This window comes from Mirounga leonina, unplaced genomic scaffold (assembly GCF_011800145.1).
Source record: "Mirounga leonina isolate KUSES-001 unplaced genomic scaffold, KU_Mleo_1.0 Mir_224, whole genome shotgun sequence".
Classification (NCBI taxonomy): domain Eukaryota; kingdom Metazoa; phylum Chordata; class Mammalia; order Carnivora; family Phocidae; genus Mirounga; species Mirounga leonina.
In genome coordinates this window covers 16,864,133-16,887,951 of record NW_023270615.1, presented here as the reverse complement: position 1 = coordinate 16,887,951, position 23,819 = coordinate 16,864,133, and the positions used below count along the sequence as shown (strand labels likewise).

At 43.0% G+C, this 23,819-nt stretch overlaps 1 protein-coding gene across 2 annotated transcripts in view; it reads right to left on the bottom strand.

The window, feature by feature from the left end:
* Positions 1-1,035: 1,035 nt before the first annotated feature.
* The window catches only part of SPTLC1 (serine palmitoyltransferase long chain base subunit 1), a 55,530-nt gene continuing 32,746 nt past the window's right edge, over positions 1,036-23,819 (bottom strand). Inside the window, exons 8-15 of one of the 2 annotated variants that reach the window (XM_035029177.1) lie at positions 20,846-20,935; positions 14,521-14,628; positions 12,270-12,365; positions 11,379-11,475; positions 10,245-10,299; positions 6,947-7,064; positions 4,024-4,097; positions 1,036-2,458 (exon numbers count right to left, since the gene is read on the bottom strand). In XM_035029177.1, coding sequence (XP_034885068.1) covers positions 2,353-2,458; positions 4,024-4,097; positions 6,947-7,064; positions 10,245-10,299; positions 11,379-11,475; positions 12,270-12,365; positions 14,521-14,628; positions 20,846-20,935 — 744 coding nt within the window. In that variant the 3' untranslated portion in view covers positions 1,036-2,352. The remainder of the gene's footprint in view (positions 2,459-4,023; positions 4,098-6,946; positions 7,065-10,244; positions 10,300-11,378; positions 11,476-12,269; positions 12,366-14,520; positions 14,629-20,845; positions 20,936-23,819) is intronic. The other variant, XM_035029178.1, reaches the window with a different exon arrangement.

Sequence of the window (23,819 nt, the reverse complement as noted above, 5' to 3'; positions counted from 1 at the left end):
TCATAAAGACAGTGTTTTGGGAAGATGGAGATAACTGAAATGTAGGTGGCCATAATCGTCCTCACACATTCTGTCTTCTGGGACACTAAGGTTTTACGTACACAAGGAAAGAGGGCGCCAGGCCTGCACATCCAATGATTAGTCTTCTTTCATAGATTTAAAGATGCACCTTTTCCACAGACATTACATTTGTTATTGAAATGCATCCTACAACTGGCATATTACATTCAGTGATACAGAAAACAAATGCATATGGTCCCGTTTGTGGAGTTCTAGCTTTGAAATACTGCTCTCTTTTGTGTCCCAACCTGTCCAGAGCCCCACATTTCCTCAGTTGGCACCTAGCTGTAGCTAGGGAGGGGAGCAGTCACTTGGCTTTTCCCACCCCTGTGGGCACCCGTGCCGAGTGAAAATGGTCCCCAAATGGCTTCCGCGTGGCCTGCCCCAGCCAGGTCACGGACAGGGCCCTCCAGAACCTTCTCACTGGTTCTCAGAGAAATGTGTGCCCTGCCTCAGATTTGAGAGGAGTTTTCGCTCAGCATTCCGCCTCAGTTTTATACAATTTTGTTATTCCTAGCATATATTTTTTTTGTGGTGTATATAACTGGATGTTGGTCACTGTGTAGTTTTAATAGGAAGACTTTAGTTTTGTTTTTTTGTTGAAAATGCTGATGTTCCCAAGGGCTGAAGTTAAATGCTGTGTGTTGTTTCCACCATCTTTCCAGGAGCTTCTGTCGTTTTTAAAACATAGCAATGAACATCTAGATGTTGAAATGCTGACACAGAAAATATTATGAAAAGAGCTGAAAAGTTGCTATCATGACTTGCTAATGACAACAACAGCTCAGGCTTCTGTGCTTAGTGGCCCAGGCTCAACCAGTAGGAACCCAGAGAATTCCAGACACTGTACACTGACGAAAGGCACTAAGACATTTAACTAGTATTTTCTAAACACAGACACCAAGAATACCACCCTACAAATGCAGAAAAGTTAAAATCAAGAGACTGTTCTGTTGAATATATTACACATGCAAATAGACTGATTATCAGGAATGCAGGTTTATTTCATTAAAAAATAAAGCAGAAAGATTCACCCCAAAGAGAGTACCTTGCAGCAGCAGTCACAAGGCACGGATGTATGAAGTGCCTCAAGCAAAACAGAAACTGAACATTAAAAAAATACGTTATTTAAAAAGACGCTGAAGACCATTTGTTAATAGGAACCTAGACTATAAAAATGGCATTCTTACACATTTTTTAAACAATTTTATTCCTTTACCTTTACTAAGACAGGAAACAATGGTGTAATGTTTACGCACTACCTTGTGGCACCCAGCACAAACATTTACACCACCGAACCTGGTTTGCTAAAGAAAAAAAAGATAGCTAAAGTACAGCTTAAAAACTTTATTTTTAGTGCGTTCACATTTTTAGATATTTGAAATCCACAGCTAAAAGGAAAAGTAATTTTCCTTAGCTTAGAAAAAGACTGTAGTTATATATCCTTAGGCAAACCACTCCACAAAAAAGGAATACATTCAAGATATTCTAAAATATCAAGGACATGATTTCTAGTCTAGGAACATCACAGTAACCCTCTTCCTAAAACAGATCAGAAGTCAACACATAATAAATGTGAAGGTCAATTATATTAAAATAAAGTAGTATTTGATTTAAATTATTGATCACTTGGGAAATACAATGAGTACTCATTCTCCGGTTAGGTATGTTAAGATTAGCTATCAGAAATGGTGTAACATCAATATTTAGTGTGTATAAAAATTTTAGGATTCAAATATATTACAATGAAAAGTTTATCATAATCGCACAAAAAGTGTTCCTTATATATTAGCCACCACTGAGCTGCACAGGACGAAGGCTGAAAAAGATGCGGTTGAATTAGACCCTTGACAACAGGTTTTGTGTCCTAGACGGTGAGGTGTTCCTCCAAGCTCTAATGCTGCAGAGACGTTATTCTAGGAAACGTTAAGGAGTGCCTGCACGCTCTTTACTATCGGAGGGAGAGAAGATGAACCGGAGCTCCATTTTTAAACAACAAAAAAAGAATGTAAAATACTAGTATAATAAAACATTTAAACAGTACTAAATAGCACAATTTAAATACCAGTTATATGCTGTCATTAGTTTTCGTCTTAAAAAAGTCAGTTCCTGGGCTTTCAGATGTGTTTTCTTTTTGAAAATAACCAGCATCCTCCCCGTGGCCGGGCGCCACGTCCACGCCCACGTCCACGCCCGGGGCCACCCCTCCAGGTACCCGCAGGACTCTCCCAGGTCACAAGGCGGCGACGCAGAGGCCTGTGCGTGTGCTGCGGGGCGGCTGCCCGCCTGGCCCTAGGACCCGGCCCAGAGCAGCACAGCCTGGGCCGCCTCCTCGATTGTGCGCGCGGCTCTCTCCAGTTCTTCGTCTGTTTGCTCCACTGTGACCACAACCCTAATGCTGAGAAATAACGACACAGAAAATCGTCAAAGGAGAGTCTAGGGCACCTGTTTTGTCAGTCAAGTTCTACTGGCACACGGCCCCACTCATTAGTGGGCCTACTGTCTACTGCCACTTCCTCACTGCTCAGCCGAGTCAAGTGTGCCCACGGACTGGCCAGTTACAGAAGTCTGCCACTCCTGGCCCGACTGCTGGTGCATCTAGTCAGGGAAGCTCGTGGTGGGGCTCTGCCCGGGGGTGCCGGGAATCCCGCCCTTTACATCATCTACTGCTCTGAGCACCACCAGGCCCGAAGCTGGAATTCAGTACATCTCAAATCAAGGAGAGTCTGCGTGCCCGTGCTCACTTACAGTTCAGTAAGTCATGCAGAAGTTCTGTAATAGTTGAGGCAAGGCAGACATTTTTAAGTTTTCAGGAAACCGAAGACCAAAACTATCAGTTTGACAGGGCACTTCTGCCTCTTCTCCCCCACTTACTTCCCTCTGCAAACATCTGTATCATCCACTGGACACCTGCACTGAGCTGTGCTGTGCTGGGCAGGGAGCCCCGAGGGTACAAAGCAAGTGTGGCCCCTGTTCTGAAACACAGGCTCACGGCTTTGCCTGGGTGCAATCAGACATGAGAGGGCAGGATCTTCAGGGCACCTCCGAGCTGCTGCCAATGGTCTTCCAGAATCCCAGTCTGGCCCTCCGTGTCTGCACAGTGCTCGGGACTCCAGAGTCTTCCCGGACCCCCCGGGCTTTCCCCATTCTCCAGGGCCCTCTCACTTGTCCCTCTCAAGCTAGTGCTCTGGCCCCCCAGACGCACTTGAGGGTCTCCATACCACCGCACACCCTGCTAGAAGGTGGTACCGACAAGTCTGTCTGACATACTTGATCTTTTGGGTTTGGCTTGAGCATCACCTACTCTTAGAAGCCTGAGTCCCTTCCAGGTCAGAATGAATCATGCCCTCCTCCTCTGACCTCACCGACCTTGTGCTATGACCCTGAGCCCTTCGTGCTCTGGGTGTCTACCTCCTTCGACTATACTTGAAGTGCCGATGAATGAGCACCAATTTTAAATCAAGAGTCCAAGTGCTCTCCCATGTACGGCTTCTTGAACCTCTCTAGATCTTCCCCACTGTTGCTTTGTTTTTCCCTGGGTGGTTTATATGTGTTTGCCAGGTGAAGTACCACACAGCGCTCCAGCCAGCAGTGGGGTCAACACCACCGTCTGGATGTGCCCCCCCACAGGACGGCCCTCATGGCGGATGTGGCTGGCACAGCGCGTGCAGCTTAGGGTCGTGGTAGACCTCTGCGGAGCAGAACTTCGGCTGTCCCAGCTCAGTCCTGGGGTCTCACACACTTCTTTGAGTTAACTGGGAGGGTACAGTGAGTCCTGGGGGGTTGCTTTACAGTTAAAAATTAAAAAATGGCCAGTGTAAGAACAGAAAACAGATGATGTACTATCGTATACATTCTTCCTTATCCTGTGATAGTCTTTCAAACATTTTCAGAACAGAATACAGTTTATAGAGTTCTGAAAGTAGGAAAAACAAGTCAGGTCACAGTTTAACGTCCACCAACCTTGGAGGAGGGAGGCACTTCTCTTCCTTCTCCAGGTAGCGTGCCTGGGTTAATGCGATGCTTCTGTCCATGCACTATATGAAGAAGAGGGACACGTTTGCAAGCTGGGCTGCGGACACTGTGCTCATTACAACAGGAAGGTACTCTGAAATGCTATCCTTAACCACAGCATTCATTCATTTTTCCAGTTACAACTGTGAGAAGGCAAAACAGCAATACCGGGACCCCGTCCTGAGCAGCCCCAAGCGACATGACTGCCCTGCGGTGGCGCCCTCCACTCTGGACCGCCCAGGGCACCGCCGTGAGCCATGTGGCTGTCCAGCACCGTGCGACAGGGCTAGTGCCACCGAGAGACTCAACTTTTAATTTTACTCAATTTAAATAGCCACAGGAAGCTAGGAATTTCCATTTTAAACAAAGCAGAAGAAGGACATGGGGAAATCGTCCCAGCAGAGCCCCAGGAATGAACCAAAAGTTGGACTTAATAGTAACACCAGGTGAATGGTTTCAGAGACAAACTGGTCACACTTCAAATATGAGCCATTCCTCTGATTTCCGTGGGCTCCCTTCGAGCAGGTGCTACCAGGCCAGAAGTCTGGTGTCACCCATTTTTTGCATAGCTTTCTCATACCTTAACCACTTGGCAATTTTTTTTAAAAGTTCAAACACGCTCTATCAAAATAAAGAGAGTATGAAAATCAGATTGAAGTCACGGTTGATCAGGGTTTCTTCTGGGTGATGAAAATGTTCTGGAATGAGGTGGTGTACAGCCTTGTGAGTGTACTCCAAACCACTCAGCTGTATTATTTTAAAAGGGTGAATTTTCTGGTCTGTGCATTATATTTAAAAATGCATCAGTCAGAGCCAGGGGACTGATAAAGGAAGGAGCAAGCACCCCCAGGGCTGGGCAGTGAGGGTGTCTGCCCGAAGAGGGGCCCCGCTGTCCACCGCCAGGCGGGCCGTGCGCTGCTGCATGCCCGACGGAAACCACCAGCAGGCAACACGGCAGCCTCCCACTCACGCTCCATCTGCAGTATACTCGGAGGAGGTAACTCCTGAACACATCTGGACTGGCTCTGTTCCTAGCCCTGGTTAGCTAAGGAACATTATAAACCATCGCTCAGTTTGTAAAAACAGTGTCTTGTCAAGCAACTCAACGAGCACTTGGCAAGAGCTCTGCGTTGTGCAAAGCTCACGTGATGGTCTGCACCACAGCTGTCTCCTCTCTCTCCAGTACTGACCAGGCAGTGCAGCAGAGCTCGAGACGAGGACGCAAACACACTGCAGGACTGCTCTTCTGTGCACAAAGGCGGTTTCCAGACTGTATTTCGTCCCTCCCCCGAGGCCCTGCTCCCTGATTCATGAGGGATCTCATGAGGAGGTCTTGGAGAGGCCCGGCCTCGGGCTGGGGCCTCAGACGGAGTCTGGCATCCGTGAGTTGTGCAGACTCTCGCCTTCTCTTCCGTTCTGAGGACAAGACGCACAAGTGTGGCCCGCGTATCCCATGCTTCTCTCGCCTGCCCTCGGCAGTGTCTCTGGCACAAGCAGAAGGAAGACCCCACTGCTGTTCTCTCTAAAGAACCGACGGGGCTCTCACGTGGAACAGGCGTGGAGCCGGTCCAGAGCGCCATCCCGAGGGGGGCCGGCGGGGGCTGGGGTGACGGGGCTTGCGGCTCCGAGAGGATGGCCTGCAGCCGTCGGTGTCAGGCACCCCGCTGGGCAACCCGCTTAGCGCACGAGCTCAGCGGTCACACGAAGCCAGTGTGACAGCTCTTACTGCCGCGTCCGTTTAGCTTGCATCTAACTTATAAACTGGTTTGGTGCCACATAACCCCGAGGATGCTGGACTTTGTTTACGTCCGCACAGACTCACGGGACCTCAGAGTACAAGTGCCGAGGTGGTGAAAGGTGCCTCTGGGATGTTTCTTCCCTTGAGAGGGAGTCTGTCTTTCTCACGCTTGCAGAGCTGTACCCAGGGGACACCTGTGGCACCTCTGCACTCAGAAGGCGACAGTCACTGCAGCCTGACTACTCATAATCCCACACATTTCCTTACTTAGGAATCTCAGATTCTGCGTTTGGTTTTGTTTTATGAGATGACCGACTCCAGAAGGCCACAAACCGCACGAAGCTCTCCACGATCCACCCTTCACACTGTGGGACGCAGGACAGCTAAAGCAAGCTGGGACGCAGAGGGTGGCGTCACCCTTGGTCTCCACAGAGCAGTGATGTGACCAGGGAGAGAGGCCTGGCCCCCTGGCCACAGCAGGGCAAAGGCTCACGGCAGAGGACAGCCATCACCCTGACGCCCGGTGGCAGGGCCTCGGAGCAGAGGCCCCTGGAAGGAACCATCAGGACGAGCAGCACAGGGAGGCAGAACAAAGCCTGCTTCCATTCTCAAATGCATGCTAGCTGCACTGAAGAGTCAGGTAAAGGCAGGGCCACCCCAGCACGCTCGCTCAAGGGGCTGCACGGCCACTTCCGTTCCTCTGTGAGGAGGAGGGGTTGCTGCATGGAGGCAAGGGAGCGGGGCCGGGCTCCAGGAAACCAGCTCTACTGAGCACAGAAGGGCAAGCAGTCTTCCCCGGAGAGGCATTTCTCAGTTAATAACTAAGTTACAATTACTAGTAAAATCACTTTCAGGAGATAAAGATATTTAAGTCAACCTCCAAATCAGGCCTGGTAAAGGAGTGGTCTTTCTTCCTTTCTGGTTACAAGAGTATTTTGACCTGTCTCTGAGCTATGTTGGGGTTTCAGTCCAGACAGCTGTCCAGTGCTCTGTGGGACTGTGACCCATAACGCCACCCCACCTACATGTATGAAAGCCTGGCTTTGGACACTAAGCGAATGGGTTTTCTGGAAAGCTAATCATTTAGACATTTAAACACTGCGTGGGGTCAAGGCGGAAGAACTACATACTTACATGATTTACAATCTCCTGAAGTAGTTTAACGTCTTCTTCTCGAGACCCAGTGCTGTCTGTTAGCTGCAGGTGAAATGCTGGGGAAAGGGACTCCCCCACCACTTTTAACCCAGAGATGCTGAAAGCAAACACACACGCAAGCGTAAGTCCCTTCCAGGTGCAAAGATATCCCACATCTAAGTAATCGTACAAAGTCGGCATTAATGACTGGAACAGAAGCTCGTGGCTTTTCCAGGGAAGCATCACGTGGTGGCTCCAGTCCCGACAGACACAGCTGAACTCCACGCTCGGGCAGGGCTCGCTAGTCCAGGATGCGCCTACAAGGCCGCTCTGTGGGTGTGGCCGCAAGGCAGGTCCGCGTCCTAACGGACACCTCTGGCTCACACCTGCAGGCCGCTCCCTCCTCTCTGCCCGCACTTCCCCTCCTCATCTGCCCCTCTCCCTGTGCTCTGCAGCTGGCCAGTAAGCCAGATCCCAGCCTGAGGACCGCCTCCTGGGGCCTCCCTCCCAAACCACTCTTCGAGGGAAGTAGTAGTTTCCTACTACTGTTTCCTTCATGACTACTTACTATTGATAATGTTCCCTTGTTTATTATCTCAGTCTTTAGCTGTATCTTGTCTTTCATAAATTATAGGGATGAATTCTGATATTAAAAACATTGCATTTTGACCACCAGAAGTGTGTTTAGATTGTATAGTTCCCTTCTTATTTGCATGTTTTCTGTTAAGTTTTACTTGAATCATGACTATTTTCATCTTTCTTAGGATTTAACAGCACAGACATCTGCAGCTTCTCAGGGAGGGAGAGAGATTTCTTTAGGGGTAAAATCCTGTATTTTCAAATGATTATTACAGATGTCAAGAGAACTGCAGGTCAGGTTCACTTAAAGTTCATTTTTATCCAATACTAATAATAGTTCGATTTTTGACTCATCTCCTAGGCTATAAATGGTGATACATGACCATCTAAAATTGAGCTAAACATTTTTAAAATTTTTAAAATTAAAAAAAAAAGCTTTTATTTATTTGAGAGAGAGAAAGAGTGCACACACGAACAGGGGGAGTGGCGGGCAGAGGGAGAAGCAGACTCCCCGCTGAGCAGGGAGTCCAACATGGGGCTCAACCCCAGGACCCTGGGATCATGACCTGAGCTGAAGGCAGACGCTTAACCAACTGAGCCACCCAGGCACCCCTGAGCTAAACATTTCAGACTGCCCCTGTTTAGCTAGCTTCACTTGGAAAGATTTGCTTTTCCCTTAGAATGAAATTAGCACATAAAGCACTTTGTAGCACATTTGATTCCTTAAGCACATTTAGGACTCACCAAGCTTTACTGAATGACTACTGTGTGTCAAGCATCATGTGAGGTGCCAGAAGCCAATTGCACCTGCCTTTCAAACCACCAGTGAGCACTATAATTTATGTCTCCTTTCCTTAAATGTAATGTATCCTACTAGGACCTCTCAATAAACCAGGCTGCAGAACAGCACAGGAAAAAATAATGCAATCAAATAGGGTTTTACTCCAGAATACAATAAGTTAACACCAGAAAAATTATAGCAATGTAATTCAGCATAAGACTAATGATTTTTAAAATGCCTCCAAATCTAGGAATAATTTGATAAATACCACCTACAGAAAACTTACAGTATGCTATTTCATACTTAATGAAGAAATGTTTTTATACTGTGAATGACAGATACACCACTACTGTGACAAAAGATGTCAAGAGCATGTTAGTGACCTACACCAATGCAATAAGAGAGGAAAAATTACTAAGATGTTTAAGAATCTGGAAGGAAGAAAAAACCATTATTCAGATAATAGGACTTTTATACACATCATCATAAACAGAATGAAACAAACCACTAGAAGGAGTTTGGAAGGACTGCTGGATATGAGATCATGAGGACAAAGTGCAAACTCCAGAGAAGACTAGCTACTAGGAGAAGTGGCAACTGGCTAGCAGCTGGAGGAGAAGGTGGGGTCTTCGAGGGAAAGAAGCAGTTGAGACAAGAGGGTGGAGTGTACTCAATGCTAATCAAATGACTCCCGAGAGGGTGACAAAAGAGAGGAGACAGCCAAAGGCGCTGGGCCCTTGAGGGGGAAGAGCTATGATGGCAGGAGGCATATATTCAGCTGTAACCTGAGGGAAGACTGGTTCAGACGCCTGTGTGTGTACAGATTTGTGAGGGAGGATGTGGGAGTCCGAGTCACAGCAATGAAGCCAGGCTGTTTGTTAACAGTGGGTGGAGTGCAGACAGGGGGCTGGGGACCCAGGAGGGGAGAAAGGTGGGAAAGAGTGGGTGAGGTGGAGGGCTGGGCTTACAAGATGAACACCATAATACCACTAGACAGAATGAAGGGCACCTGAGGTTGGTGTTCCTAAATTTACAGTGACTCCAACATGCTGTACTGTGTTGGCATATTAATATTTTATAAACCAAAGTAACTGGGACCAACACAAATAACGTCTCCTAACCATAAATCATGCAAGAAGAACTTCTGTTACTATCATGTAGACACACCCAGAACTTTAATTATCTGGAACAGCTGTGATCTGCTCATTTATTCACTGTCCTTGTCCTTTACAGAAGCTTCGAGTTTCCACATCTGTCGATAGGTAGGACTTTCATGATTGAAAAGACATATTTCCACCTTAAGCAAGGCAAAAGGAAATGCCTCGGGCAACGTGAGATCGTTTTCTGTAAGACCAGGAATCTGCCTGAAGCTGTCACCAACCGAATTTTTTCTCCATTCCAGAGGAATCTTATAGAGCTACTCTTGTGTAGTTAAGACAAACACAAGTAGAAACTCGAAAGGTTCATTTCAATTTAGCCTGTTTTTCTTAATTTAAAATAAAACTTAGTAATTTTCTGAAAAGTATGGCCAGTATGAACCCACTGTCACCTAATTCCATAACATATAATGATATATCATTTTATCTGTACAGATGTGGAGAGATTCTCCCATGTTTACCCGAAGTTATTTCTGGTGGTTGCATGTTTGGTGGTTATTTTCATCTTTGTACTGTATGTACTGCTATATTTTTAGTGAGCTTGTATTCTTTTTAGAAAAACAGTCATGATTCTTCAACCACAAAATGGATGTTCTGGCTTCAAGCCCACAGACAAATCTGACTGAATGGGGTTTCTCCTTTCTTAGTTGTAATTTAGTCAAACTGATCCAAGCCTATTAAATATACTCAAAACCAAAGAGGTGACATTCAAAATTTTTCACTAGTTGTTTAAATGTGGTACAGATAAACTTTAAGTTGGTTGAAAATATGTAAAACTTACCCTTGTAAAGCTTTATGAATTCGTTCGCACTTTTCCTTCAACACTAAAAAAATACCTGTATGAAAAGAAATGCACTTGATAGTATATCTGGAAGATCTGCTACTACTAATCTAAAAATATTTTTAAAAGATTTTTAAAGTTCAAGTTCATCAATTTAAATGTTGTAAATACTCCTACAGACTATTAGCACACAGACAGGAACACTTCCAAAGGCCTAAGCCCTGGTCTTCGGCACACATGTCCTGGCAGCTCCTCACCCACCTTCAGCAGAATCTGGGGTGAGGTTTTCCACAACAAAACAATGGCTCTTGTTCTCATCAGGTTCTACAAATAATCTGGCTAATAAAAGGGTATAAATATATTACTTATTTCTGGACCCTTAACAATTTGGTAAAAGATAGACACTGTAGTATGTTTACTACCTTTCCCTTGATATTTTCACTTTATTCATGGAAAATTAAAAAAACTAAAACATCTAAGCAAGAGGCAGGAGTGCCAGGCCTTCTCACAAGCAAGCATATGAACATGCACCCAGAAACATTCACATTTCCTGATTCTCTGAATTAAAACCGTTAAGAATTTAGAAATTTTAAAAATTCTAAATTTAGAAATACCAAGTAAGGCTTGCTTTTCATTTCTGTTTTAGGCTTTGTGAGGAGTGCTATAACAGCCAAAAGGCACATTTGAAATTTAGTCAAATTGGCCCATAAAGGAAGCTTTAACGGTTGGTAACCGGGTTTGGCTTTAGTACCAACTCATCAGTCAAAGGCTGAAGGAAAAAAACCGGATAAGCTACAAATTATATGTACCGAGAATTAGCAGCACACTTCAGCTAACTCCTCCAATGACAACTAGCCCAGAGCTGACTCCTCCTCCCGGCACTGCCACCCATCCTGGGAGCCAGCCCCACTTTGGCTCTGGCTTGTCTCCTGGGAGGACAGAAGCTCTCCACTGAATTCCTGAGGCAGGACGATGTCTTCACTATCATTCTCCCTATAAACGCCAGGTAATGTCACTCAGAGGCACAGCTCTGTGTGGTCAACACTTTCCCTCCAGCTAATTACGCCAAAAGAACGCCAGCAGCCTGGCTGACGTCACCGCGATGCCTGGTGTCCTGGGTTCAGAAGATTATACCTGGATTCTCCTCCATGATGTTGAGAGCCTCGATGGCAGCGGCAGCCAACAGCGGGGGTAACGAAGCTGAAAAGCAGTACCCCTGGCCGGAAAGTCTCTAAGAAGAAATGAACAAGTTAAAGATATAAATACGCTTCTTTTTTTTGGCCTAAAAACCTAAAGGCACCAGATCTGCAACACCTCCAAACAGTGTGTACAAATGGTAAGGTGGTAATATCCACAAGTGTATACAAGTCATACTTGTAACACAAATAAGGCTTTTTTATTTTTTTTTTTAAATTTTTATTTTTTTTAAAGATTTTATTTATTTGACAGAGAGACACAGCGAGAGAGGGAACACAAGCAGAGGGAGCGGGAGAGGGAGAAGCAGGCTCCCCGCGGAGCAGGGAGCCCGATGCGGGACTCAATCCCAGGACCCCCGGATCATGACCCGAGCTGAAGGCAGACGCTTAATGACTGAGCCACCCAGGCGCCCCTAAGGCTTTTTTAAAAGGGAGATAATTTCAATTGTAAATATTCTGAGTGATTCTACTAACAAATCGACTTTTTTTTTTTTTTAAAGATTTTATTTATTTATTTGAGAGAGAGAGAATGAGAGAGAGAGCACATGAGAGGGAGGAGGGTCAGAGGGAGAAGCAGACTCCCTGCCAAGCAGGGAGCCCGATGCGGGACTCGATCCTGGGACTCCAGGATCATGAACTGAGCCAAAGGCAGTCGCTCAACCAACTGAGCCACCCAGGAACCCAACAAATCGACTTTTAAATAAAAATTGTGGTAAACTAGGTCAGAATGAAATTCTGTGATTGGAAGTTACATGCTGACTAACTGCTTAGCATGACCAGTGGAACAACTGGTTTCAGTTTCTGCTTTTGTTTTTCAAAATGAACCCACCTGATGGTCAATCACAAAAGATCGGCCACAGCAGAAACCTCCAATAGAAGCGAGGGAATTCTCCATGTTGGCACTAATAAGATCAATGTCATCAATCTGCAAAAAAGTGGGACAGTAGTAGTTATTCCTCAATTTAAAAGAAAAAATAAAAACCCATGTCAAGCCTGCAGACAAAATTTCAGTCCTGATCACGTCAACATCTCCGTTCAAACACACTACGTACATGCCAAGTGAAGGTAAACCATACAAAATTTATCGCTACAAGGACGGATGTGTCGAAGTGCACCTCTGAAAGGGTCTCACTTTACACTTTTTGGCCATTTCATCATGCACACACAATTTACTCACAGCGGTAGGAGAGAGAGAAATTAAAAGAAAATGAAATCCGGGGCGCCTGGGTGGCTCAGTCATTAAGCGTCTGCCTTCGGCTCAGGTCATGATCCCAGGGTCCTGGGATCGAGCCCCATGTCGGGCTCCCTGCTCAGCGAAGAGCCTGCTTCTCCCTCCCCCTCTGCCTGCCTCTCTGCCTACTTGTTCTCTCTATCTCTCTGTCAAATAAATAAATAAAATCTTTAAAAAAAAAAAAATGAAATCCAAAACTGCTTCATACCAAAAATATTCAGAGGTACAAAATAAGATCATTTCCTTGCTTAAACAGTGTCCAGCTGGCCTTCCCCCAGAAGGTACTTGAGAGAAATACAAACAAATCTATCAGAGTTTTGAGCATTTCATCCCTACATTCAATTTACCTTTCAACTTTTCAAAAATAAAATCAATTACTGTGTACCCGTGGGCTTCTGAGTCCCGCCCATCTTCTCAACTCAGTGCTCCGCTGACCCTCACCTTGTGCACCAGCACCGGCTCCGGCTCCGGCTCCGGCTCCAGCACCAAGTGCATGCTGGGCACACAGCAGCCATTCAAAATCACTCACTGATGGCCGCGATGACAACTGGTCCAAGCACAGCTGGGGGTTTCTAAACGGTCCACAGACCCAACAAGGAAATCTGTGTACTCTTTTTTAAAAAAACCTTTCATTATGAAAAATCTCAGTCATATACAAAAGTAGAGAGAATAGAGTGAACAATTCTCATCACCAGATTCAGTAATTATCCGTTCACGGACAACCCATTACCTTGTATAGCTCCCTGCTGCCCTCATTATTTCTTTGGAGCAAATCCCAGACTTCATATGGTTTCATCTATAAGTATTTCAGTGTGCATTTCTAAAGGATATGGACACTTTCAAAAACATAATCACAAAACTATTATCACACCTAAAAAATGAAAAATTTCTTAATATCACCAAATATTCAGTGTTCAAATACCTGTCTGACAAAGCTCGTTTTCTGTAGTGTTTGCTGGAATCAGGATCCAAATAAGGTCCATATATTCTGCACTTTTCCTTAGTGCATTTAATCACCAAATGTCAGTCTGTCTTTGAGGAGTATATGTCAGTCTAACTTCGTGTGGTATTTGTTCTGCTCTCCATTTTTCTCTAGACCGTATTGGTAGTGGGATACAGATAATCTAAGGTGATTTTCATGCTCTTTAGTTCAACTTTTTAACATAGGTTGCAAAACTTTTATGCATAGGATTTGCAGAAAAGTTCCCTTCAGCTCAACAGGTGACACGGTGGTGGGTGAAGACAGGTCCTGTGGACAGGCTGACGTTGTTCCTCCCTGACAGCCTCCAGGGGCACAAACCATTAAGACTGGGGGCAGTTGGGGCTCATTTCCCATCAGCAAGAGAACACATGACCAACTCATTCCAGTTGTCGGGAACCTTGAGGCTTTGCATAATCTGTGCCAGCATTGTTTCTGACTCTCTACAGAAGTCATGACTGTCTAATACCCCATACACAGAAATAACAGAGGACTCTGAACTATGAATACTAGAAAGAACAACATTCACTGCCACCATAATATTTTCTAAAGGACTACTTTAGGGACTTCTTACTGTTTTTAAGAAAAACACATTTCTAGAGAAAAGATATTGAAAGCCAAGATCAAATGCTACCAGGTAAACAGACCACAATTCTGTTGAGTAGCCACTGTGAGTTTACAGGTTCTGAGGGAAGATAGGCCTGGTCTGGCTGACCTGATCCTCTAGGGGCTCAGCGAAGTGACACACCCCAAAGCTGCATGACCCTGCACACTGATGAGGAACGCCGTCTTGTGCCCATGAAACGTGTCCGGCAGGATGGGACTGCATGTTTTCTATACAAGGAAATGTCCCAGAGTAGGAGAACTTACACTGATTCCAAAATGTTCAGTGACTCCTCGACCATGCTCCCCCAGAACTCCGAACGAAAGGCTTTCCTCCAGAAAGATTCTTGCTTTGTATTTGTATTTTAACTTAACCTAAGTGGTAAACAAAACACAACTTTAAAATACTGATGATTAGCACACTAGAGAATATATTGGGAAGAACAAACCTAAACCTAAAATAAAAAGGAAAAAAAAAAAGCATGTACAGTTGATCCTCAATACTGGTGGATTTGTATTTGTGCATCTGCCCACCTGCTAAAGTTTCTTTGTAATCAACACACAAGGCATAGTGTAGAGGGGCAAAATCCTTGCATATTCCCAGCTGAGTCTGACTACTGCTTCAGCTCATACTGTAAACAAGTGTCCTTCTTCAGGATTTCTTTATTACCATGTTTTTTGCATTTTGTGCTCTCTGCTGGCGATTTTGTTTAGGAGGGCCCCAAGCACAGCGTTGAAGTGCCGTCTAGCATTCTTAAGTGCCAGACAGCTACGATGTGTCTTACAGAGGAAACAGTTGTGTTAGATCAGCTGCATTTCAGGCATGAGTTACAGTGCTGATGGCCCTGAGCTCAATGTGAATGAATCAACAATATGTGTTAAACCGGAGCACCTGGGTGGCTCAGTCAGTTAAGCGTCTGCCTTCGGCTCAGGTCATGATCCCAGGGTCCTGGGATGAAGCCCCATGTTGGGCTCCCTGTTCAGCGGGGAGCCTGCTTCTCCCTTTGCCCCTCCCCCTGCTTGTGCTCTCCCTCTCACAAATAAATAAAATCTTTAAAAAAATAATAATAGAAACAAAAAAACTCCCCAATATGTGTTAAATAAAATGTCTTTGAACAAAAAACACATAAAACAAGGTTAGGTACTGAGCGAATGATGAAAATGCTCTGACCAGAGGCTTGCAGAGAACAAACCACATTTGCCCTAAGAGCCATAGTTCAGTATTTACAGCCTGTATATAGAACATAACTATGTACATGCACTTTCTAGAACATAACAGGTGGCCCTTGAACAACACAGGTTTGAACTGCACAGGTCTGCTGAGAAGTGGATTTTTTTCAATAAATACAGTCCAGCACTGTAAATGTATTTTTTCTTCCTTATGATTTTCTTAACATCTTCTTTTCTCTAGCTTACTTTAAGGATGTATAATACGTATGACCTACAAAACGTGTTAATCAGCTGTTTATGTTATGGATAGGGTTTCTAGTCAACAGGAGACTATTAGTAGTTAAGTTTTTGGGGAATCAAGAGTCATGTGGACTTTCAACTGCGTGGGGGTCAGTGCCCCTAACCCCTGCATTGTTCAATGGTCAACGGTACCATGATGACGAAAAGAGGCTGTACTTTAGATGCTCTAAATTTAACTCAATAATATAGACAGCACAATGTCAATTTTTAAAGATGGAAATATTAAGGTATGAATGATGACATGTAATCTATCTGTTAAATACTGGTTTGATTATACATAAAATTCCTGAGGAAATGTATATCATTCTTCCCTCAGTGGCACTGTGTTTTAATTTGAATTCATGGCATTTTTTTTTAATTCAGAAAAAGCTTTCATTAATATGCTTTTCAATCTGTTTTTCTCTTTGCTTTTGGTCTTGTAAGAAAGTCTTTTCCCAGCAAAGGTTTAGATGTATATTTATCTTAGGTTCTTCTAATTATTTCATGTTACTTTTTTGTTTACACAGTGGGAAACTGAACATATGCAAGCCTGTATACAGCTTCCCCCCTCAATGTTTAATTGATTTATCCCTAAATGGTATGAACGTGATCAGTATCACAAGTCAATTAAAGTACAGTGATTATCAACCACTAAATTTAGATGGATTTTTATTAATAATGAATAAGCTAATTTGGGGAGAATTCTATCTTTTCAACACTGTTTGCCATCCATTCACATGTATGAAACATTATAGGAATGAGATATTTTTTAAAAATCATGTTTTAGAAAATTTTCAATAATATTATGACAGCACTGGTACACAGATAGACAATTAGTGAAACAAAACAGAAATCCCAAAGTCAAACCCTAATTTGTATTCTGTAATCTTTACAAACTCAATGCTACTATATACTTGACCTGTTCCTTACACTTAATATTTTGTTTCATGGTTTGGCTCTATTATCTGTCCACCGGTACTGCTTTACTATCAGAGTCCTAAATATGCAATTCTGGTATCTTTTGGCCCACTATCACCCCCACGCGCTTCTATCAGTCTTTGACATGAAAATAAGAAGAGGAAAACAAATACATCTCTTTCAGTGATATTTAAGATGTATTTAGATTTCCTCAAGAAACAGTGAAAAACTTTAAAAACAAGATATGAAATCCTTATTCTGAATCTTCATTCAATTGATGAACTCACAGATTCAAGTTTCAGTGGCTGAATGCAAGGGTGGTTCAACATAGGAAAATCAACTATATTAATAGGATGAAGGAAAACACATGATCAACTCATCAACTGATACAGAAAAAGCATTTGACAAAATCCAAACCTCGCATGGTATAAACACTCAACATATTAGGATGGGGGGGGGGAACCTCCTCAACCTGATGAAGGGCATTTAGGGAAAACACACAGCTAATATCATACTCAATGATGGCAGCCTGAAAAGCTTCTCCCTCTTGCCACTCCTAGTCAACACCGTACAGGAGGTTCTAGCCAGAACAATCAGGAAAGAAAAAGAAATAAAAGACATCCAAATTGGAAAGGAAGAAGTGAAACTATCTCTATTCATAAATTACAGGAGTTTATATATAGAATATTCCGTGATACAAGATTAAAACACAAAATCAGGGGTGCCTGCCTGGCTCAGTTGGTGGAGCATGCAACTGTTGATCTTGGGGGTTGTGAGTCTGAGCCCCCATGTTGGGTGTAGAGGTTACATTAAAAATAAAATCTTAAAAAAATAATAAAAAATAAGAAGAAACCCCTCAAAATCAGTTGTATTTCTATAAACTAGCAGTTAACAACCCCTAAAACAAGTCCATTTATAACATCATCAAAAAGAATGAAATACTTAGGAATGAATTTAACCAAAGAGATGTCAGACCTGTACAGTGAAAACCACAAAACGCTGCTGAAAGAAATTAAAGAAGATCTAAATAAATGGAAATACTTCTGTGTTCATGGATTCAGACTTAATATCATTAAGATGGAAATACCTCCTAAAGCAATCTACAGATTCAATACAATCTTGATTCAATACAATCCCTATCCAAATTTCAATGGCTTTTTTTTTTTTTACAGAAATAGAAAAGCTGATCCTAACCTTCAAATGGAATCTCCAGGGGCCCCAAATAAGCAAAAACAATCTTAAAAAAGAACAAAGTTGGAGAACTCACATGTCTTGATTTTAAAATTTACTATAAAGCTACAGTAATTGAGATGGTACGATACTGGCATAAGGCTAGACATACAGAGACATGGAACAGATTCGAGTCCTGAAATACAGCCCATCTCTCTATGGTCAATGGACTAGGACCATTCAGTAGAAAACAGCAGTTTCTTCAACAAATGGTACGGGGACAACCTGAAACCACATGCAAAAGAATGAAACTGGACACATCCCTCATAGCACATACAAAAATTAAGTCAAATGGATCAGAGGGGGCACCTGGGTGGCTCAGTCGGTTAGGCGTCTGCCTTCAGCTCAGGTCATGATCTCAGGGTCCTGGGATCGAGCCCAGCATTAGGCTCTCTGCTCAGCGGGGAGTCTGCTTCTGCCTCTCACTCTCCCTCTGTGTTCTCTCTCTCTCAAATAAATAAATAAAATCTTAAAACAAACAAAAACCCAAAATGGATCAGATATCTAAAACAAAGCTAAAACTACAAAACTCTTAGAAGAAAACATAGTGGTATATCTTCATGACTCTGGATTCGACAACAAATTTCTTAGATATGACACCAAAAGCACAAGCAACAACAAAAAACTAGATAAATTAGACTTCATCAAAATTAAAATCTTCAGTGCATCAAAGGACACTAATCAAAGAAATGACAAAACAACCTACAGAATTGGAGAAAATATTTGCAAATCATGAATCTAGTGAGGGTCTAGAATCCAAAACATGTAAAGAACTTAACAAGAAAAACAACCCAATTTAAAAATGGGCAAAAGACTTCTAAAGACATTTCTTCAAAGATATACAAATAGCCAACAAATACAGGAAAAGAGGCTCAACATCACTAGTCTTTGGGGAAATGCAAATAAAAACCACATGCTTCACACCTACCAGGGTGGCAGAAATTGAAAAAAACAACTGAGTGCTGGTGAGGCGGTGGAGAAACTGGAACCCTCCCCGCTGCTGGTGGGGATGTAAAATGGTGCAGCCACTTGGGAAAAGAGTCTGGCAGGTCCCCAGTAAGTTAAACACAGAATTACCGTTCGATCCAGCAACTGTACGGCCAGGAATATACACAGAACTGAAAACAGGGATTCAAACAAAGACTTGTACACAAATGTTCATGGCAACTTACAACAAGCAGAAAGCGGAAACAATCCAAATCTCCATCAACAGATCAACAATGCAACACGTCCACACGAGGGACTATGGCTTGGCATTAAAAGGGAATGAAGGACTGATACATGCTACAAACTGGACGAACTACGAAAACATGGGAAGCAGAGGAAGCCAGATACAAAAGGTCACAGATGATACGATGCCATTTATCAGGAATATCCAGAATGGGTAAATCCATAGAGACAGAAAGCTGATGGGTGGTTGCTAGGGGCTATAGGCAGGGGAAAATGGGGAGTGACTGCTTAGTGGGCAGGGGTCTTATTGGGAGAAAACCAGATAGTTGATGGTTGTGTGACAGGGTGCCTTTGCCAAATGCCAGAACCGTACTCTCTAAAATGGCTAATTTTATCTTATGTGAACTTCACCTCCATGAAAAAGAAATCTCAACAGTCATGGTTTCTAAAAACAGTACATTGCTTTTCCTGTTAAAAAGCTGTTTTGGGGCACCTGGGTGGCTCAGTTGGTTAAGCATCTGCCTTTGGCTCAGGTCATAATCTCATGGTCCTCACATCGAGCCCCCCTTTCGGGCTCCTTGCTTCTCCCTTTCCCTCTGCCCCTCCCCATCACTTGTGCTTTCTTTTGTTCTCAAATAAAATAAAAATCTTTAAACAAAAAAACTGTACACTTAAAGTAAATATATTTTATTTGTATGTCAATTACACCTCAATATAGTTGGTTTTAAAAAGCTGGGCCTTGATTATTCTTTAAAGACCAGGGTCGGCATGTAATTTTAATTTACTTCCCTGATACAGTCACAATGTACTTACGGTACCTGTTGTGCAAAGCAATGCAGACGTTAGACATTAGAAGTGCACACAAAACAGACACTTCTCCAGAGAAGACATACAAATGGCTAACAGACGCATGAAAAAATGTTCATCATCATTAGCCATCAGGGAAATTCAAATCAAAACCACATTGAGATACCACCTTACACCAGTTAGAATGGCAAAAATTGAAAGGCAAGAAACAACAAATGTTGGGGAGGTTGTGCAGAAAGGGGAACCCTCTTACACTGTTGGTGGGAATGCAAGTCGGTATAGCCACTCTGGAAAACAGGATGGAGGTTCCTCAAAAAGTTAAAAATAGAGCTACCCTACGACCCAGCAATTGCACTACTGGGTATTTACCCCAAAGATACAGATGTAGCGAAAAGAAAGGCCACATGCACCCCAATGTTCACAGCAGCGATGTCCACAATAGCCAAACTGTGGAAGGAACTGAGATATCCTTTCACAGATGAATGGATAAAGAAGATGTGGTCCATATATACAATGGAATATTACTCAGCCATCAGAAAGGATGAATACCCAACTTTTACATCAACATGGATGGGACTGGAGGAGATTATGCTAAGTGAAATAAGTCAAGCAGAGAAAGTCAATTATCATATGGTTTCACTTATTTGTGGAACATAAGGAATAGCATGGAGGACATTAGGAGAAGGAAGGGAAAAATGAAGGGGGGTAAATCAGAGGGGGAGATGAACCATGAGAGACTATGGACTCTGGGAAACAAACTGAGGGTTTTAGAGGGGAGAGGGGTGGGGGATGGGTTAGCCCAGTGATGAGTGTTAAGGAGGGCACGTACTGCATGGAGCACTGGGTATTATACACAAACAATGAATCATGGAACACATCAAAAACTAATGATCTACTGTGTGGAGACTAACATAATAAAAAAAAAGAAAAAAAGAAAAAAATAGAAGTGCTCACAAACAAATAGCATAGCTGCCCCATGGTCCAAGTCCTGAAACACTGAGTAAACGTGGTTGCTTACCAGTTCTGGAAGAGGACAAATAGTTCCAGTGTTCATATACAGCCCTTCCACTACAATGAAACGTCGTGTGACCCGAGCCTTGCGAGGATTCTTGTAAAAGGAAAAAAAAAAAAAAAAAAAGACATTTTAAATTTAACTCCAAAATGCAAAATCTGTTAGATGCCCCCTAGCACTCCACTTGATAAGATCTATTCATCTGAGTAAGTAAACAAAAAGACAGTCTGGGTGAGTTTCAAGTTCATGGTTCATACCCTGTTATTTTGAGACAAAGAACAGTGCTTTCTTCTCTGATGTTTTTCTCGTTCACACAATCAACGAGGTGACCACACACGCACGCACACAATTTAAGCACTCTGAGAATACTGAAACAAACAAAGCCCTCCAAACCCAGAATGACTGAGAAGGAGCCCAAGGGAAATTTCTGGGGAGATAGGCACATTTTAGGTCACAACAGGGCCATGATTATCCGGATTATTCACTGGTCAAAATGTATGGCTAGGATTTGTTCACTTCAATGTCTACAAAGTTTACCTAAAAGAAAACTGCAATGATGATGGGAATCATCACAGAGATGGGGCAGGGAGTTTAGCCAAGGCTCAGATGACACAAGAATGGCACAATGTTGATAACAAAGCCGGGAAAAGGGCACGGGGGCTTCTTATACTACTGTACTTCCTTTGAAAGTGCCTGAAATTTTCTATGATAAAAAGTTAAACAGACAAACCCTGCTCTCCATCTACCAAACAGCAGATAAAATCTCCTTCCTAACTACTGGGTCAAGTACAACTCAACCATGACCTCATCCAGGCATGTCTGAGGTGGTGGCGGAAGGCCTACTTCAAACAATACATAACCTTCCTGTACCCCACTGATGGCAAGTCACTAATAATAAACCACTCACACTGGTGAATTTGTAGATGCTTCAGGTGTGCAAGGCTGAAAAAATACTGAGATTCTTAGGTAAAGCTGGCACCATCTTCCTACTCAAAAGTTTCTTGCCTCTTAAGCTTCTAATCAGGACATTTTAGAACCACAGCTGTAATGCTCAGAAAAGTGTCTGTTGAAGTATGCAGAAGTACACGCCACTGTGTTTGCTTGGCCATCTTCACTCTGTTCTTAACTCAAACCTGAATGCCATGGGTTTGCTGGGGGTCACGTGAGGAGAGGTGAGCCTCTCCCTACCTTTCCAAAATGAAGTATTTTTATTATGACTTAAAAATATTCAGTGTAGGAATCTTGGGAAATGGGAAAGTACATAAAATTTTTAACAGATTAGCTAGTTACACTACCCGCTGTCTTTCTTGTAAATACGTATCTTTATAAATGACTTTGTTCAAATCAGGATTTTACTGCAACAGTGTTACGACCAGAGTTAAAAAAAAATTATTTTAATGAATAATTACTGAAAACACGATTTCAATGGAGATATACTATTCTACCGGTGGATATACCATATATTAACTATTCCCCCAACGCTGGATGTAGGCTGTTTCCCTCCTTTTGCTTTTTTACGTCACATTGTGACTATCTTTTAATCTTTAACACCACTTGGGACTCTCTTCTAAAGACAGCACCCCAGATACACTACCAGGGTACAGACATGTAAGAATTCTGCAGCCCATTTACCCCCAGTTGGCACTCTCCCCAAAGTTACAGGAGGGCCTGTTTCAGTACACAGATCAGCACTGGCACTGGTTATTAATGGTGAAAAATGTTCCCTCATCGGACAGGCGAAACCTCCTTGCCTAACTTCACCAATTCTTAGTGAGGCCCGAGTATTTTTCATTTGCTCACATTTATTTGTATTTCTTCCAAGAACTGTTGTTTTTACCTACTGTCCTTTTTTATTTTTTAAAAGATTTTATTTATTGGACAGAAAGAGAGAGAGCACAAGCAGGGGGAGCAGGAGAGGGAGAGGGAGAAGCAGGCTCCCCACTAAGCAGGGAGCCTGATGCAGGCTCGATCCCAGGACTTTGGGATCATGACCTGAGCTGAAGGCAGATGCTTAACCGACTAAGCCACCAGGCACCGCCCTATTGTCCTTTTTTAAAAGAAGAATTAATATGGAACAAGAGAACCTTATATGAAAGAGAATGAAAAAACATCTATGAACTACCTGAAAAATGGACACCAAAAAATTTGTTCCAAATTGGATGAAATCACAGTATTTTAATTCACTTTCAAATAAAAGATAAACGTCTAAGTAGAAAATATTCAAAAGCTGGGCATTTAGTATTTATCTGAAAATAAAAACTGAAAAAAAAATTATTTCCCAAAACCAAAGTGTAATAAGGTTATTTAGAAAGCCTACCCGTGCCAGAAAAATGTGCTATAAATTAATTAGTAAAAAGGTAAAAACTATAAAACGGAAATAAATTTCAAGAGAATTTTATTTCTCATTGTTCATAAAAAAAGTTCCACAGATTATAAATCTTGTAAAACACACACACACACACACACACACACACACCCCATCTTCCAAATCAGTACAAACTCCCTTGGGAAAATAAACTCTACAGAAGACTGGTTCATTGGTCACATTCTCAAGTCTGCCTTCTCCAACCTGGTAGCATTCTATTACGGACATCTTTTTACAATTTGTCGAAAGAAATTCATCAGTGGAATGGTCTCAATTTTAAGATTTTCCCAACAGACTTTTCTAAATTATATAACTATGAAACACTGGCCTACAGCACATGCAGCATCAAAGAATGAAAATCTGGGGCGCCTGGGTGTGGTTCAGTCATTAAGCGTCTGCCTTCAGCTCAGGTCATGATCCCGGGGTCCTGGGATCGAGTCCCGCATCAGGCTCCCTGCTCCGCGGGAAGCCTGCTTCTCCCTCTCCCACTCCCCCTGCTTGTGTTCCCTCTCTCGCTCTCTCTCTATTAAATAAATAAATAAAATCGTTAAAAAAAAAACCCCAAAACAGTGAGAATCCATGCATATTCATCATAGGAAAGTGTGTATTCATGAA